General features: G+C 44.9%; 2 protein-coding genes across 6 annotated transcripts in view; both read left to right on the top strand.

Moving 5' to 3' along the window:
• Positions 1-16,341, top strand: part of LOC122943114 (arf-GAP with dual PH domain-containing protein 1-like) — a 52,048-nt gene extending 35,707 nt beyond the window's left edge. For 2 of the 5 annotated variants that reach the window (XM_044300576.1, XM_044300579.1), the window contains one exon: positions 16,143-16,341. In XM_044300576.1, the coding sequence (XP_044156511.1) occupies positions 16,143-16,171 (29 nt within the window). In that variant the 3' untranslated portion in view covers positions 16,172-16,341. The remainder of the gene's footprint in view (positions 1-16,142) is intronic. The other 3 variants (XM_044300578.1, XM_044300577.1, XM_044300575.1) reach the window with 2 other exon arrangements.
• Positions 16,342-16,517: 176 nt separating this feature from the next.
• Positions 16,518-18,183, top strand: LOC122943115 (urotensin-2 receptor-like). The gene has a single exon (XM_044300580.1). It carries the CDS (start codon positions 16,783-16,785, stop codon positions 17,770-17,772), a length of 990 nt encoding a protein of 329 aa, XP_044156515.1. The 5' UTR covers positions 16,518-16,782; the 3' UTR covers positions 17,773-18,183.
• The last annotated feature ends 889 nt before the right edge of the window (positions 18,184-19,072 follow it).

Here is a 19,072-nt window from a genome sequence, read left to right as displayed (position 1 = left end):
CTGAGTGACTTTTTTGCAGGGAGCGGCCGTTCTTGTGCGTTGTTTGGGCCGTTTATGCCTTCTCCTCCCGTAGGTGGGTTGGCCTTCTCACTGCTTACGGGGCTGCTCGTACGTATGCTTCCCCTCCTTCCTGCGACATCCCTTTGTTCTCTTGGGTTACTTGCCGCAAGCCTTGCACTCGTCTCTACAGAGATCGTTCTGTCCACCTGACCCGGAGGGCTCTGTGCTCTCTACTGCACCGAGCTGGGTGGTACTCATTCATTTCGTTGGCCCTTCCTCCCGGGAAGTGTTCGTGGTTCCTAGATGCGTGCTGTTGTCTGCAGCGCCCCTCGGATTCTTCGTTGGCTCTGGCGGGACTATGGTTCCTTCGCCTATTACCATTTCCTCCTCTTCGGATGCAGTGTGGTATGAGTCCTTCCTCTTGGCGCCCTCTACGCTTCGGTCTGATCTGCTACCAGGTTCGGGCCACTCTTCTCGGGTAGATCACCCAACTTCTCTTGGATGCTCTATTACCCAGGTCCGGAGGACTTCCACCTTGGGTTCTTCAGGGTATTTGCCTTCTGCGAGGCGGTGAACCTGGCGTCTCACAGTGTAGCAGGGTTCTGCTTTTGGGCTGTCCTATGACTTCCCTGCTGCCCACTCCTCCTTTCGGTTGGGGGGTGTGATGCCGGCCTCTGTCTCGACTACCTTGTCTCGCCGGCTCTGTTTGGCTCCCCGTTCGGTACAGATCACGCCGATGTGGCTTCTGCCCGGCCAGGCTTCAGAGGCTGTTCCTTCACTGTCCTCCCCTCTGGGGGGAGCATGGTTGTTCATGTGGATGGTTCCGGTGTTCCTTTGGTCTCGTACTGTCTCCCTTGTTCACACTGGCTGTATTAGCTGTGTGCCTCTTGCTGGGTCTACCGCGTTCTGTCCTCCCGCTGGGTGCAGATTGCGTTTTCCATTCTAGGCTGTGGTCCTGCTGTAGACTTACCTTCTTGGTAACTTGGGGGGACTGCCCTTCGGTCCAGATTGTCCTTCGATCTCCCACACCAGGACTGTAGATAGTCTTCCTGTGGTGGCTACATAAGCATGGACTTTAGCCTGTCTTGTCCTGGCATCTGGCGGATGCTGGGCGGACCCTTCGGTTCCCTTCCGTCTGTCCTTCTGCTCCCCCACTCCGGGTGGATACGGGACAACGTTGCTCGGAGGCCGACGGGACCAGTTTTACCGACCCTTCTGCCCGTGTTACTGGTCTGCGCCTGGTCACATTGGGTTTTTTATCCGCTTGCCCAGGTGACTCCAGCGGGCTCGCTACTGTTCGCTCCTGGCTGTGTTTCGTCCAGGATCTGTCGTTGGACTTAGGGTTTTTTGTCTGGGTGTCGGTGGGTAGCTGGGCATTCCCCACTCTGCCCTTCTCCCCCCCATGGTTCTGTCTTTCTCCAGTCCGGCCTGGACCTGGGACTGGGACTCCTTTGCTTGAAGTGTCAAGTGTCGGCGCTGTCCTTCCTCTTCCAGCGTTCCCCGGCCCTCGGGGCCTGTCCAGACCTTCTTCCTCGGAGTGGCTCTTTGGTTCCTCTGTACTGTACTCTCGGCGCTCCAATCTTGTCCTTGGAGCCGTTACAGGAGTTCTCTCTACCCCTTCTGTCCTGTACGGTTGTGTTCCGTATCAGTCGTGTCTCTGACGGGTGCCGGAATGGCCCCTTTTTTTGTTACGAGCTTTGTCTTTTCCAGGACAGGGCTGTTCTGCATCCCGTTTCTTCCTTCCTTCCTTCCTTCTGAAGGTGGTGTTTGCCTTTCGCTTCAACACCTCACCTATTTGGACGTTGTTTGGGCCTTGCCGTTTTTTACTTGGAGATCTCCGACTCTTGCAGACGTTCGGCCTCTTGGGTTTCCAGGAGGGCTGTGCATAGGGTTGACAGACTCCAGGGTGGTTTTCCTCCGCTTGATCAGATTGGCTATTGCTGAGGTTACCGCACCAAGGGCAGGATTCTGTCTTTGGTGTCACCGTTCCTTTCACCAGAGCGGTCGGTGCCTCCTGGGCCGGAGGCATTGGGCTTCGGCCGTGCATTTGGGCACGGCGGCCACAGGTCTGCCTTGCACGCCTTACTGATTTCTACAGGGTGCATACTCTGACTTTGGCAGATGCTGCCTTACCCCGCCTGGGTTTACAGGCGGCGGTTCATTGATGCCTTTCGGGTGCTTCACCTTGGTGCTGTGGTCCCTCCCCCTTTTGGACTGCTTTTGAACGTCCCAAGGTCTTCTGTGTCCCCCAAGGAAACTGGGCGAGAAAACGAGATTTTTGTATAACTTACCAGTAAAATCTCTTTCTCGCTCTTTCCTTGGGGGACACAGCACCCACCCATTCATTGTTTTTTCTCTGTACGTTTTCCAAGTTTTTGTTACCCGTTGGGTAGTTGGCTTGTTGGTTCCTTGTTGGACTTTGCCTTTTCTCACTGCTTGGACACGCAACTGGCAGTCTCTCTCTCCAGGCTGAGGGTATAGCTGTGGAGGAGGGGCTTAACAGTTTTCACTTAGTGTCACGCCTCCTATGGAGATGAGCTATACCCAAGGTCTTCTGTGTCCCCCAAGGAAAGAGCGAGAAAGAGATTTTACTGGTAAGTTATACAAAAATCTCGTTTTTTCTGCTCTTATAGCTGCATTCAGAGAGTAGCAACTATAGAAACCATATTTAGCAGGTTTACAAGTTGCGAATCTTCTGCAATTAAATTGTATGTGGAAAATCCACAGTATTTACAGTAACAGCAAAGAGGATTACATTTTTAAAATCTCTTCCATGAGCCGTGGAAAGTTTCTGCAATCAAATCTGCACATAACTTGGCATGCATTTAGAATTTTTGAATCGTAGCAGTTAACATATGCTGCATATTTCAAATGTGGATTTCACCGTTTGCAATGCAAAAAGTCAAATCTGCCGTGAATCTACAGTATTTACACACTGAAATCTGCTGTCAAATCCACAGGATTTGGCACAGATTTTGCTGCTGTCGATTTCAGCCATATAGGTTGCATTTGCGGACAGTGTTTATTACACAGCCTGCAGTACTGTGAAAAAATATTTGCCTCTCATGCGATTTTCTTCTATTTTTGCTAATTTGTCACATTAAAATGTTGTATTTCATCCAGCTTGTTTTTATAAAAGATAAAGACAATGTAAGAAAACACAATGCAGCTTTTAAATGGCCATTCCATTTACTGAAGAAGAAGATTTATTCAAAACCTATATAACCCAACTACGCTTGAGCTTTAGGTCACAAATTAACGGAGACACATTCTTTTTCAGGATTTTCTGATAGAATTCCTGGTTCCATTAATTATGACAAGTTTTTCGGGTCCTGCAAAATCAGAGCAGCCCCAGTTCATCAGAGTGGGCTGCAGCGATCACCTGCTCCCATACAGGGGAGGTGTATGGTGCAGCCATCACAGAGAACCTATAGCTTTTGTCATTTCACTCTAAACAAGCGTTGACATTACAACATCCCTGTGGGTGGACTCTTTCATCCATGAAGAGGCTTACTTGTATCTGTTGGATCGGCACTTCATGAGGTGAATGTATCATCTTTCTACACTTGTTTTGGGTGCCACAAATTGAGACCTTTTGCCATTTTCCACCTCCCTCCACACTTCTGAAAAAATTGGGCAGCAGGAGGTGGTCTTGAACCTTCATGGGCCGACTCATGTAACATGTGCTCCAGAAAATTGGTGCACATTTGACTAGAACACTATGCCAGATCCTTTGCTGGAGTAGATTTCTTTTCTAGTACAAGGAACTCAGGACGATGCGCCAAATAAAACAGATAGTAACACTGAACATGATTATGGGGGCAGCCATGTTGCCTGAGCTATTCTTGAAAGCATTTAAAAAAGATTAAAGGGAACCTCACATCAGCTTTATGCTGACCTCACTGAGGAGAGAATAAGGTAGTGACAGAAATACTGATCTCAGCGATGTGTCACTCATGAGCTAATAGTAAGTGGTTGCCGAGAACCAACATCATAATCATTGCAGTCCAGGCCTAGAAAAGAGTCAAATCTACCTGAGAAGAGTCCTGGTTATTCATAATCTCCTGCACTCTCACCCATCTGCTGATGATTGGCAGTTCTCTCCTAGACAGAAATGGAGAAAACTAGGTAGAAGACTGTCAATCAGCAGGTGGGCAGGAGAGCAAGAACTCATGAATAACCATGACTATTCTCAGGTGTCCGTGACTCTTTTCCAGGCCCAGTCTGCAAGGATTGTGATGTTGGTCCTCGGCAACCACTTATTTTTACTTTTCAAAACGACAGACTGCTGAAATCAACTCACCTGTCTCTACTTTATACTGCTTTTAGTATGGGCAACATCAAGATGATGACAGGTTCCCTTTAAGAAAATTGCTTTACGGCAGCTCCGTGGTCAATAAACACCATGGTCTGGAAGGGACCTCATTGATTTCTATGGGAGAGTTTTCTAGGCATGCTCTGTTACCTGTGCAAGGAAAGAATAGAAAAGCTTTGACAATTACCTATTGTGAATAGTGGATCCTTTTTTATCTGTCATTCTCATCCTACCTGTAATGATATCGCCTCTGTGTATAGATAAGCAGGTAACTGCAGTAAAGTGATCTGTACAGACCAAGAAGTGGTGCCTATTATAAGGCATTGTGGCCAGTGCAAAATCTGCTGGATTTTATTGTTTTTATTTAGAGTAATTAAACCTTTGCATCAAATTTTAATATGTTCTCCCTAATGCCCTAAACAAAGTTTTTGTAATATACTTTATTAATTAATTTTGTATTTTTGAGGCTTTTCCCTACCTAAAGTGCACCATTCACTGTGCGCTTAAAGAGGACCTTTCACTAAAATAAAAAATCTAAACTCACTATACAGACATGGAGAGCGGCACCCAGGGATCCCCCTGCACTTACTGTTATACCTGGGCACCGCTCTGTTCTCCCGCTATAGGCTCCGGTATCTTCATATTTTCGGCTCAACTCGGTGGAGCCTGCCGGTGTCTCCTTCTCCCAGGCTGTAGCGCTGACCAATCACAGCGCTTAGCTCATAGCCCGAGAGTTTTTTTTCTCTCTCAGGCTATGAGCTAAGGAGACGCCGACAGGCTCCACCCAGTTGAGCCGAAAATATGAAGATACCAGAGCCTATAGCGGGAGAACGGAGCGGCGCCCAGGGATAATAGTAAGTGCAGGGAGATCCCTGGGCGCCGCTCTCCATGTCTGTATAGTTAGTTTAGATTTTTTATTGTAGTGAAAGGTCCTCTTTAAAACTCAGTACACTGCTGACTGCTCAGTGGTGTATGGAGTACAGACTATGACATTTATGAATGGGGCCGCAGCAGCGCTGTGAGTACGGGCAGTAGCGCATATTTTTGCTCCTGCCCGTGCCCCCCCGGAGGATTACTAACAACGGCATAGCACATGAGTATTATGTACCCATGTACTATGCCAGAATTAGCTGAGAGGGCTCCTGCCTGCTCTGCTAAGCTAAGAGCTGACATGCAGTATGGCGCCACCTACCAATTGCTCTTTTCTTTATTCTCTGTTCACCTCATTGAGGTGGATGCACATGCTCACTTCCATGCTTCAACTGCCACCAAACATATTTTCTCTTAGAAGCTGTGATAATTAAAGAACTAGCAAAAATACTTGCCATGAGGCTTTACAAAGTAATACTCTCCCTGATTCATCCCGACCAAACTGGTTTCATACCAGGGAAGTCAACCGATATAAACATCCATAGATTATACTTAAACTTAGCAGCTGCAGAGAGCTCTGGATAGCTGCAAAGCCTTTGATTCCATTGTGTGGCCTTTAGTGATGAGCGGGAGGTGCCATATTCAATTTCGCGATATTTCGCGAATATTCGATTGAATATTCGTGTTATATTTGTCGAAATCGAATATTCGTAATTTTTCCAATTATCGCGAATAATATGCGATTTAATTAATCGCGTATTGCGATTTTTTTCTTTTAATAGTATAAGGCAACGGTATTTTACGAAATTTCGTAATATTGCTCGAACTTCGTCTTTTAGAATATGACGAATATTCTAAAAGACGAAGTTAGAGCAATATTACGAAATTTCGTAAAATACACATATATACACGGCTCAGTCAGATCAGCATAGAGGCAGCAGCAGGCAGTGTAATAGGAGCCGACAGTGGACGCTACCCCCGCCCCTCCCCGCCCTCCAACCAATCAGAGGCAGCCAGCAGTCCAGCACTGACTCCCAGCACAGGGGGAGTCGCAGGGACTCAGAGAATCGGCTGAGTCTATTAGTTAAAAGAATCGAATGAGTCAGAGACTCATTTGATTCTTTGAGTTAAAAGAACCGTGAGTCACCGAGTCCCTGCCAGGCTCCCTGCTCTGCGGCTCCCTGTAAGTCCGTCCGGGGGGAAGGGGGGGCATTAATATAGCATGTAGCGGAGCTGTGTGTGTACAGGGTGCATGCAGCAGTGTAGCATCATGCTACACTGCTACATGCACCCTGTACACACACAGCTCTGCTACATGCTGTAGCAGTGCAGGAAGTCTGGTAGGGACTCGGTGACACGATTCTTTTAACTAAAACTCTCAGACAATTATCTGAGTCCCTGCAATAACTATAGCAACTACATCACAGTCTGCTTCACTGCAGCAGAGCTGTGTTTGCCAGGAGCCAGTCCCACCTGACCTTCGGTTCACTTGAGAGCCGACTCAGCAAGTGAACCGAAGATTCGATGAGCTGCGCATGCGCATTGATCTTCAGTTCACTTGCTTCTGCCGGCTCAGGAAGTGAACCGAAGATCCGATTCATGAATCGGTTCATTTGAATGAGCTGATTCAAATGAACCGATTCATCTGAAAGATCCGAACTTCCCATCACTAATAGATTGTAATTTAGCTAATATAGTGCTATAATCATTATTTTTTTCCTCTAATTTTTTTTGCCTCTTCTGAACTTAAGTTTTGTAAAATATGTACACTGTTAAAAAAATTACTATAGCAGTATATTAGCTAAATTACAGTCTATATGTGTATTTTATGAAATTTCGTAATATTGCTCTAACTTCGTCTTTTAGAATATTCGTCATATTCTAAAAGACGAAGTTAGAGCAATATTACGAATATTCTAAAATACGAAGTTATAGCAATATTAAGAATATACGTAAAAAGTTGAAATCGCAATTCGATTATTATAACTTGAATTAATCGAATTGCGATTTCAACTTGGACCTGTTTTACTATGGTTGCTGCTATATTCCATATTCGTTAATTCTAGCCTAATATGGAATATAGCAGTGCTAAGTTGAAATCGCAATGCGATTACTTTGAGTTATATTAATCGCATTGCGATTTCAACTTGGACCTGGTTTACTATGGTTGGCTTCAATGGCTTGGTAGAATTAGCGAATATGACGAATGTATTCGTCATATTTCACAAAACGAATATACGAATGTATTTGTCATATTCCACAAAACAAAGATATTCTCCATCTTCGTTTTAGCTACCTATTCATCAACTTCGCGAATTCTAGCAATCATATAGGAAAGTTGACTATGGAGACAGCTAAGTTTAATTCGCTATGCGATTATATTACTTAGCTTTTTTTTAAAAATAAATAGAATAATTATAATACCTGATAATTATTAGCTTTTTTTTTTATAAATAGAATAATTATAAGTAATATAATCGCATAGCGAATTAAACTTAGCTGTCTCTATAGTCAACTTTCCTATATGATTGCTAGAATTTGCGAAGTTGATGAATAGGTAGCTAAAAGAAGATGGAGAATATCTTTGTTTTGTGGAATATGACAAATACATTCGTCATATTCAATAATTCTACCAAGCCATTGAAGCCAACCATAGTAAACCAGGTCCAAGTTGAAATCGCAATGCGATTAATATAACTCAAAGTAATCGCATTGCGATTTCAACTTAGCACTGCTATATTCCATATTAGGCTAGAATTAACGAATATGGAATATAGCAGTGTTAAGTTGAAATCGCAATTCGATTATTATAACTTGAATTCTCAGATCCGACATTACATTCTAGTATATGGAGACGTTCCCATGGTGATGGAGACGCTCCATGAGCACGGAAGTCGGCAGAAGCGGCAACGGGCACTGACTGGAGCATAAAAAAAAAAAAGAAAAATGAATATTCCATTTTGCGAATATATAGCACTATATTCTAAATATTAGCGAAATCTCGAAATCGCGATATTCGAGAAAAAAATTTGCAATTCGAATATTCGCGCTCAACACTAGTGGCCTTATCTCTGGAATCTACTGCCCCAATTCTATACCAAGACTAAACTGCTTTATGACTCTCCCAGGGCACGTATTAGAACAAATCTAGATGTATCAGGTCCCTTCCCTTTGAAAAGGGGTATGCATCAGGTTTGCCCCCGTCCGCCTTATTGTTCGCCCTGGCTATTGAGCAGCTTGCGGCTGCTATCCGTAGTTTCCCAACTATCAGTCATCACTCGAGGACCATTGGTTGAAAAAGTATCCATGTACAAGGATGATACACTAGTATATCTGGCGGACGAGGTGCCCTCCTAGGATTATATGAAAGCCTTACAAACCTGTTATACAGGTATCAGTCCATGGGTCTCTATCCTCTCTCCTAAAACTATTGCTCATGTTTGGTCACTTTTGCAAAAGCTTTTTAGGGCTACTGAGGTTGATGTGTTTTCACATAGGACTCCTATCTGGTCTAACACTGACCTCCCTGACTTCCTAGGCTTACCGGGCGCTAAAATGTGGACTAGAGCAGGGATCAAATATCTGACCCATCTGTTTTCAACTGATAGCAACTTTCTCACGTTTTATGCTTTTAGAGACAAATACGTGATCCCATGGCATGTTTACTACCTTCAACTTAGGCATGCTACACAGGCACAATTTGGGTCCCTGACTGTTACACTGACCCCGTCCAAATTGGAAGTCCTAACTATGTATTTTTGGTTACTATCACGATCGGCGTAACTGTCACATACGTGACACGGAGGGAGGAAAAGAGGGAGGCCCTGCCCTAGTGAGAGGGAAGGTGGTGACCCCTGACTCACCTTGCGACTGGTGCCTGGCTGCCCTGTCGTCCCTAGACGGGTTCCTCACCCGTACGCCGATCACGTGCCTAAAACCCTGGCTTTCCCTAGGATGAGCCCTAGATAGTGAACAGGGCGGTGGGACCACTAGTCCGCACCACTAGCTCTAAAGGAAAACACCAAGGGGAGGACAGACAATACAAACTAAACATATAATCCCAGGAGGGCAACAACAGGAGACAACAAAAGCCCAACAGGGATCCGGAGGGTAGCACTCTGGAACAACAACCAGATTCTCAGCTCCAGTGGGTCAGCATAGATGTCCAGGCAGGAAGCTCTATAACTGGCAACAAGAGAAGTGTGAGAGGAGAATATAAGGAGTTTGGGAGTGGCAGACAAGAAACAGCTTAGGAGGAGAAGCTACGGATCCCTGAGTGAGACAAAAAGGATAGCAAGGCAAACACAGAAAACAAACACTAAGAAACACCGTGATCTTTAGACATAGAGCGCGCAGCCACCCGCTGCGACTTCCTGACCCCGGGTATAACGGAGTCAGACGTGGCTCTTGACACCCTCGTGACAGTACCCCCCCTTTCACGAGGGGCCTCCGGACACTCAGGACCAGGTCTCTCCGGATGAGAGACATGGAAAGCCTGAATCAACCTGTTGGCGTTTACCTCTGACGCTGGAACCCACATTCTTTCCTCGGGACCGTAACCCCTCCAATGCACCAGATACTGAAGAGAGTGGCGGACCCGACGAGAATCAACAATTCTGGATATTTGAAACTCCAGATTACCATCCACAACAACAGGAGGAGGTGGCAGCGGTGATGGTTCTAGAGGTGGAACATACTTCTTGAGCAGCGACTTATGGAAGACGTTATGGATCTTAAAAGTCTGAGGTAGCTCCAGGCGAAAAGCCACAGGGTTAATGACGGCTACAATTTTATAAGGACCAATGAACCTAGGACCCAGTTTCCAAGAGGGAACCTTCAACTTAATATTCCTAGTAGACAACCACACATAGTCATTCACTCCTAGGTCCGGACCTGGCGACCGTTTCTTATCGGCCATGCATTTGTATTTACCACTCATATTTTTCAAGTTAGCTTGCACCTTCTGCCATACCGATGAAAGAGATGAAGAAAACCGTTCCACTTCGGGAACCCCAGAAGACCCCCCCTCTTTGAAAGTACAAAATTGGGGATGAAAACCGTATGCACCAAGAAATGGTGACTTGCCAGTGGATTCCTGACGGCGATTATTTATGGCAAACTCGGCTAACGGTAAATATGATGACCACACCTCTTGGTTTTCAGACGCAAAACACCTTAAATATGTTTCTAGGTTTTGGTTGGTACGCTCAGTCTGTCCATTCGACTGAGGATGGAAAGCTGAGGAAAAGGATAAGTGTACCCCTAAACGGGTACAAAAAGCTTTCCAAAACTTAGAAATAAACTGGGTTCCCCGATCCGAAACCACATCGGAAGGGACCCCGTGAAGCTTCACGATTTCACTGATAAACACCTGAGCAAGAGTCTTAGCATTAGGAAGTGCGGGTAGCGCAATAAAGTGTACCATTTTGCTAAACCTGTCTACTACTACCAAGATAACTGTTTTACCCGCAGACAAAGGTAAGTCAGTGATGAAATCCATTGATAGATGTGTCCATGGTCTATTGGGGATGAAAAGTGGCAATAAAGACCCTGCTGGACGTGTATGAGAGACTTTCGCGCGTGCACAAGTAGAACAAGTAGACACGAAATCTATTACATCCTGACGCAACCTTGGCCACCAAAAACGACGAGACAATAGCTCCAAGGTTGCTTTACTACCCGGGTGCCCAGCAAGTGCCGAATTATGATGTTCCTTCAATAACTCAAGACGCAGGTTTAACGGTACAAACAATTTCTCTGAGGGGCAAGAGGCCGGGGCGTCCCCCTGGGCCTCTAACACCTTTCCCTCTAGAACAGAGTGTACAGCAGAGACAACCACTCCTCTTTGTAAAATAGGTACCGGATCACTAACATTACCCCCTCCAGGGAAACTACGAGACAATGCGTCTGCCTTGGTATTTTTTGCCCCAGGACGATAGGTGATTACAAAGTTAAATCTGGTAAAGAATAGCGACCACCTAGCTTGTCTAGGGGTGAGACGCTTAGCCGATTCTAGGTACAGAAGGTTTTTGTGATCCGTAATTACCGTGACGGGGTGGATTGCTCCCTCTAAGAAGTGACGCCACTCTTCAAACGCCAGTTTAATAGCCAACAGTTCCCTATTTCCAATATCATAGTTCTTTTCTGCTGCAGATAATTTTTTGGAAAAGAAAGCGCAAGGACGCCATTTGCCAGGAGACGGACCCTGAGACAATACAGCCCCCACTCCCACCTCCGATGCATCAACTTCAACAATAAAAGGCTGGGAGACATCAGGTTGAATTAGGACAGGTGCCGAGGTAAATCTCTCTTTTAGAGAGGAAAATGCAATTTTAGCGGCGTCAGACCATTTAGAAAAATCAGTCCCCTTCCTAGTCATGTCAGTAAGGGGTTTAACGATCACTGAATAATTTTTAATAAACTTTCTGTAGAAATTTGCGAAACCCAAAAACCGTTGTAGAGCTTTAAGGTTCTCAGGAAGATCCCAATCTAAAATTGCCTGGACCTTCCCAGGATCCATACGGAAACCTGAAGCAGATAATAGATATCCCAGGAATTGTATTTCCTGAACGGCGAAGACACATTTTTCAATTTTCGCATATAATTTATTCGTCCGTAGGACCTGCAGTACTTGCCTGACATGTACTTCATGTGTTTTCAGATCAGCCGAATAAATTAAGATATCATCTAGGTATATGACTACAAACCTGCCGATGAGATGACTAAAAATATCATTAACGAAATGTTGGAAGACAGCAGGGGCATTGGTCAGACCGAAAGGCATGACTAAATTTTCGTAATGCCCCTCAGGGGTGTTAAAAGCTGTCTTCCACTCATCCCCTTCCTTGATACGAATCAGATTGTAGGCCCCCCTAAGATCAAGTTTGGAGAACCACCTAGCACCCGCAATCTGATTAAAAAGGTCAGGAATGAGAGGAAGAGGGTATGGGTCTCGGACGGTTATCCGGTTTAGCTCACGGAAATCTAGGCAAGGACGCAGGCCCCCATCTTTCTTTTTAACAAAGAAAAACCCTGCAGCCACGGGTGAAGAAGAGGGTCTGATGTGTCCCTTGGCCAGACTCTCGGAGATATAATCTTTCATGGCTTGTCTCTCGGGACCCGAAAGATTATATAACCTGGACTTGGGTAATTTTGCACCGGGAATCAGGTTAACCGGGCAATCATAAGGACGATGAGGTGGTAGCTTCTGACAACCCTTTTCAGAAAAAATGTCCTCAAAGTCCGAAATAAATGTAGGTAGGGAAGCTATGGAGGCGATTAAGCAATTGTTATTTAAGCAATTCTCTCTGCAATGCTCACTCCACTCCAATATCTCCCTGGCCTGCCAATCCACCACTGGATTGTGCGCTACCAACCAGGGAAGACCCAATACCACAGGAGAGGGAAGGCCCTCCAGAACGTAACATGAAAGACGCTCCTTATGGTGGTCTCCTACCCGAAGATGTAAGTTATGGACAACGTGAGTGAGGTTTCTCTGAGACAGAGGAGCAGAGTCAATAGCGAATATGGGAATGGGTCTCTGCAGCGTACAGAGAGACAAACCCATAGTGCGGGCAAAATGGGCATCTATCAAATTTACCCCTGCACCACTGTCTAGAAAAAAAGAAATAGACTCCGTCTTAACACCAAAAACAATAACCGCTGGCAACACAAATTGAGATGTTCGTATGGAGGAAACGTATACCCCCCGGCTGACATTCTCCGCACAGCCTGGGGTTAGTAGTTTTCCGACGGTCTTTTGTTTTTGGGAAAAGGAGGGACAGACATTAATGAAATGACCCTTCCCCCCACAGAAAAAACAAGCCCCCCACATACGGCGAACGTCAGGAGGACGGACCTGACGAGAAGTTCCTCCTAGCTGCATAGGCTCATCCAAGTCAGTACAGACTAACTGCTGCTTGGGAGAGGTTACCGATTGCTCAGGAATTTTCGATCTCTCCCTAAGACGTCTATCTATCCTGATAGAGAGGGACATAACAGCATCAAGGGAAAGGGGGGTCTCATACAGCGCCAGCGCATCCTTAACCCTTTCAGATAACCCAGAGCAGAACTGACTCCTGAGAGCCGGGTCGTTCCACTGAGTATCCGTAGCCCACCTGCGGAACTCTGAGCAATATTCCTCTGCTGGCCGATCTCCCTGTAGGAGTCTCCGTAACTTCGACTCAGCCAGGGCGACACGGTCAGGGTCATCATATATGAGACCCAAAGCCCCAAAAAATCCCTCCACTGACTGGAGAGCCTGGGAACCAGGGGGTAATGAGAACGCCCAGGATTGCGGGTCCCCCTGAAGCAGGGAAATAACAATCCCCACCCGCTGTTCTTCATTACCTGAGGAGTAAGGGCGCAGCTTAAAATATAATTTGCAGGCCTCACGGAACAACACAAATTTGTCCCTTCCCCCAGAGAATCTGTCAGGAAGAACAACCTTGGGTTCTGTAACAACCTGGTTACCCATAGCAACCGCTGGGCTTACGGTCTGCTGCATTTGCTGCTGCTGTTGGAGGACAGACGCCTTCAATCCTGCCACCTCCAAAGACAGGCCTTGAAGCTGTTTTGCCAAAGCAGCAATAGGATCCATATTGGATTCTAAGTAGAGAAAAAAAAATAAAAAAAATAAAAAAAAAATTATATATATACGGAGGGAGGAAAAGAGGGAGGCCCTGCCCTAGTGAGAGGGAAGGTGGTGACCCCTGACTCACCTTGCGACTGGCGCCTGGCTGCCCTGTCGTCCCTAGACGGGTTCCTCACCCGTACGCCGATCACGTGCCTAAAACCCTGGCTTTCCCTAGGATGAGCCCTAGATAGTGAACAGGGCGGTGGGAACACTAGTCCGCACCACTAGCTCTAAAGGAAAACACCAAGGGGAGGACAGACAATACAAACTAAACATATAATCCCAGGAGGGCAACAACAGGAGACAACAAAAGCCCAACAGGGATCCGGAGGGTAGCACTCTGGAACAACAACCAGATTCTCAGCTCCAGTGGGTCAGCATAGATGTCCAGGCAGGAAGCTCTATAACTGGCAACAAGAGAAGTGTGAGAGGAGAATATAAGGAGTTTGGGAGTGGCAGACAAGAAACAGCTGAGGAGGAGAAGCTACGGATCCCTGAGTGAGACAAAAAGGATAGCAAGGCAAACACAGAAAACAAACACTAAGAAACACCGTGATCTTTAGACATAGAGCGCGCAGCCACCCGCTGCGACTTCCTGACCCCGGGTATAACGGAGTCAGACGTGGCTCTTGACACCCTCGTGACAGTTACATTCGGGAAAAGTATTTTTCTTTATCATTATTTGTTGAACAACAAAATAAATAAAAACAGTTTTTAAAACAAATTGGAAGTCCTTATTGGCACCCCGAAACTCTATAAACCGCTAACCAAAGCCTATACTTTATTGCAGTCTAGTGGAGTTAAGCCCTTTGACAAATCCTATACTAATTGGTCAGCAGATATCCCAACATTAGCAGTTGAAGAATGGAGGTTGGTAGAGTGCATTTATGTTTCCTCAGTGGTTAGTGCCCGTGACTTACTCATCCAAATGAAATTCTTAAACAGGATATACTATACCCCTGTAAGACAAATTAGTGTTTCATCCTCCGACACATGATTGGGACGTACATACACACGGCATGGTCGTGTCCTTTGGCCAATAAGTTTTGGCCAGAGGTCCTACTGCTCCATAATACTCATTTCCAATTCCCCAGGAGTCTTACTTCCCAGATATGTCTATTAGGTATTATAGATGCATATGATAAGCTTTTTTCCATTTTGTCCTCTTTTGTGCTGGCAAAATATTAATAATGTCCTGGAAATCCACTGTCTCGCTTAACCTTACTCACTGGATTCAGCTAATAAATAAATATGTTCCTTTATACAAAATCCTGTATACCAACAGAAAATGATGTCCCCAGAAGTTTGATAAAATATGGACACGCTTGAACTCGACATTATTGCACTGAATAAAGTGTATCGCTGTGAACTGACAATGATATGAGTAACATTGGAGACATATAGTATGAGTGAGCGTGTGATTCGGTGTCTTAAATGTATTTATTGTTTTATTCTTAAAATGACAAAGCCTTAAAAAAGCAGGAGAGACAGTGCAGCAGGCTCAGACATTTAGTATGGTAAACTTTCGTGTCCGATCCAGTGGACTACCCACCATTGTTTCAGAGATTCTTTTGTTCTCATAGTCTGAGTTGAGAGTCAGTGGACGGTGAATAAAATCCCTAGAGTCTTGATGTGAGTCTCGTAGGAATAAATATACTGACTTCCTGTCCACACATAAGACGCCGTGTCAGCTGGAGTCATAGTGTCGATCACATGACACAGCTAAGGACCATAAAAAGTGGATAATTTATACAGTCACTGGTAAGAAGATTATCTTCACTACAATTTACATCATGTTACCTGTCTACCTTGCCAGAAAATAAACATTTTTGTGGGACTGCTTTTTTAAACATAAATAACAGATCTTCAAGTCTAATTTCACTGGAGAAATATTCAAACTAACATACCATGTCAGCCTAACTACATAATACATAAATGTGACAAACACTATGTCAGGCGCACCACCCAATCTCTTCACAGATGGTTAAACAATCATAGATCAAACCTCAACAAAGGCTTTCTTCCTTTGCACGTATGCTTACCTACCAAATCATGCAGCCATTGGCACCGTGGTTGGGCAGAGTTTAGCCCACATATGGCATCCTTCCGGGGAAACTCAATAGATCAGCTATTAAAGGCAGCGTTGAGGCAAAGTACAGTGTACCTCAAAGTGATCCTTGGATGCAATCAGAGCGCTACCATCCATGTATTCCATTTTTACATGTCACTTCATACTGTATGTTGTAACTATACTATCTCCAGGTACTTCGGTCTACTTGTTCTTCAGTGAACTGATTCTGTTTTTTTTTTCTTTTCTTCTAGTTGAAGCTCAGTTTAAACACCGTTTCTAACACATCACTGCCTGAAATCACAAGAAACTGCACAACATTCCAGCCATTCAGACACTGGACTACTTTATTATCCACGTGTGGTGTTTCAGCACGTTGTTGAATATGTCTGTTTTATTGTATAGTAAATAATCTTTTAACTCTGTGCCAGGCAAGTGTTTGCACTGCCTATTAAACCATGTAAAAAATGTAACCCATGCAGTCTGTCTATTGCATTATTTTAAAATTCATACAATATTTTGTGTAGAAATAAAGTAAACATGGATCAGCATACCTGGTCTGCTTAGAAGTGGCCCTCGGATTAAATCATGAAAGGGTGGAGAGCAGGGAGGCAACGAGAAGACCACGCAAGTCACACTGCTAGTTCACTCTAGGCACCTCTGCGAGAAGGAAACTTTTGGCTTTATGCCCGAGCTGCCAGTGGACATATCAAGAATGTGAAGGGTGAGACCAGAAATGAACAGTTAGGGGACTAACATCTGAGATTACGTTCTGGTAAAGATCATTCTTTCTGCTGGGCTTACAGGGATACTGGCTTATGGACAACTTACTTTTCATTGTGAAGAATACAAACAATCTTGAGAAAAGATCTTCTCTTGTTCATCCCAATTCACATGTTGTACCCAGCACCTAATGGGAGAATGGACATACAGGACAAAGCCAACGTGTCTATGGAAGCTCCAGGCTCTGCTGAAGAGGTCTTGGTTACATCTACTTTGAGTGCGGTACTTGCTATTATGTTTCTCCTGGGTATGGCTGGAAACCTATATGTATTGGTGATTACTATGTTATCACAAACACCAGTAGGCTCCATGTGTGTCCACCTGGTGAACCTTGCTTTGGCAGATCTTTTGTACCTATCCACCATTCCATTTGTTGTGAGCACATACTTGGCCAGAGACTGGTACTTTGGAGATATTGGTTGCAGACTTCTTCTAAGTATGGACTTGTTCACTATGCATGCCAGCATCTATACTCTTACTGCAATGAGTTTAGAGAGATACCAAGTGATAGTACAACCTCTAAAGTCTCGCATTTCTCGGTGCTATCGAAAATTAACAAGCCTGACAATCTGGCTTATATCTCTTCTCCTTACCTTGCCCATGATGTGCATGATGCGATTACAGGACAGCCAGTATGGGTCAGGCAAGAAAATATGCTTTCCTACATGGACACCAGAGTCATTCCGACACTACTTGACAGTCCTTTTCTTTACAAGTATTCTGGGACCTGGTCTGATCATAGTATATCTTTATAGCTGTCTTGCAAGGGCATACTGGATGTCTGGACAAGAGCTTCGACGGTCAAGACGGAAACTAAATCAATGTGTTATGTTGCGCATATTTGCAATAATCATTGTATATTGGGCCTGTTTTGTTCCTTTCTGGGCATGGCAGCTGGCAAAATCATATCAATATGAGTTATTAGGACTGGCAACATCTGCTCACATTTACTTGAACTTTGGAGTTACCTGCTTAACCTATGCCAATAGTTGTGTGAATCCCCTTCTGTATACGTTGTTGACTCGTAACTATAGGGAGCATGTAACCAAACGGATGCGTGAGGCCAATACTGACGTGCAGAGAAGGACCCTGGGGAGATAAATAAGGGTTTTAGTTTAACAACAGTATGGAACATATCATTGATAGAGCTTATGTTGTGGGTGATGTAAATTGTGATACTATTGTCTGGACTCTTATTTTGTATGGCCATTGAGCTGCTGTCCAGCCATTGAAGTAGTATCACAGGTTTCAGAGGTTTAGACAGAATTTCACAGATATTTCTGAAATACTTGCAGATAACTTACTATTGGTCAGCAGAGAAACTGTGTACTTCACAGCAGATTGTAATCTGGAATATGCTGGCAGAGGTCCAGGTGAATACACAGCGTATGTAGTTAACCCCTTGCTCTGCAGCTTTCAGAAGAGAGATTAGGAGAACAAGGAGATGTTACTGCTATTGTCACAAGACTATACAAGCAACATGTATGAAGACAGAAGTGAATATAACATCACAAATCTTGCTGTTATTAAATGTTTCTGCCTGTCTCCAATTGTCCTTAATATTTTGGTGTATCTCTGAAGTAAGGCTCTGTTTACATCATGTTATAACCGGTTTACCATATACCTTGGAAAAGCAGCTGTCTTCAGACTGACCACATAAAATACTGCCACCCTCGCCACGGTATTCAACTTTATCAGTGTCCTGAGCACAGGCATACATTTGAGTTTAGGAGGGCCTGCGGCCATTGGCCAGGTGCATAAGTGCCTGATTATCCCATCATTAATGCTGAGAGCATCAGATCATTATGTACTTGGGCAGAGGCCATGAGGCAGGCTCTGGCGGCCCCCCTGGGCATTGGCCCACCAGGGAATTTCCCTGTAGAGCCTATGGCCAGTTCCCCCCTGACTACCTTTGTGCCATTTGCAGAAATTCTTTGAGGTATGGGAAAGATTTATTTAGATATTGCCAAACCTAATATAGGAAGACATTTTTGCCTGACAACATGGTATTTGGAAAGAGAATCGACATATGATCCCCCGCAACCTCACCTCAGATGATTTTGTGAGTTCCTAACAGGTGTCATTTCAGTCTGCAGTTGTCGCTGGGCAGCAGGTGGTACTGCATATTTTTATAGAAAAAAGTAAAGTAAGACAGCACTACCTTCTGAGGTGTCTAAGTTAATTCATTCGGTGGCAGTGCCTGTGGTGTTAGATCTTAGCCTCTAGGGATCCCAAGATGCAGAAATTGAAGGAAAAACTGCGGCACTCCAATTTCTCAAATCAAGTCCGTGTTTATTCTTCACCCAGCGTGCAACATTTAGACTCCACTGAGTCTTTATCAAGCATGTTTGATAAAGACTCAGTGGAGTTGAAACGTTGCACGCTGGGTGAAGAATAAACA

This window comes from Bufo gargarizans, chromosome 7 (genome assembly GCF_014858855.1).
Source record: "Bufo gargarizans isolate SCDJY-AF-19 chromosome 7, ASM1485885v1, whole genome shotgun sequence".
NCBI classification, from domain to species: domain Eukaryota; kingdom Metazoa; phylum Chordata; class Amphibia; order Anura; family Bufonidae; genus Bufo; species Bufo gargarizans.
Note: the sequence above shows the minus strand (reverse complement) of the source record. Positions and strands in the feature narration are given on the sequence as shown.

Excerpts from the sequence above, each read along its gene's own strand:
- LOC122943115 (XM_044300580.1), top strand. The coding sequence starts at position 16,783 with ATGTTGTACCCAGCACCTAATGGGAGAATGGACATACAGGACAAAGCC.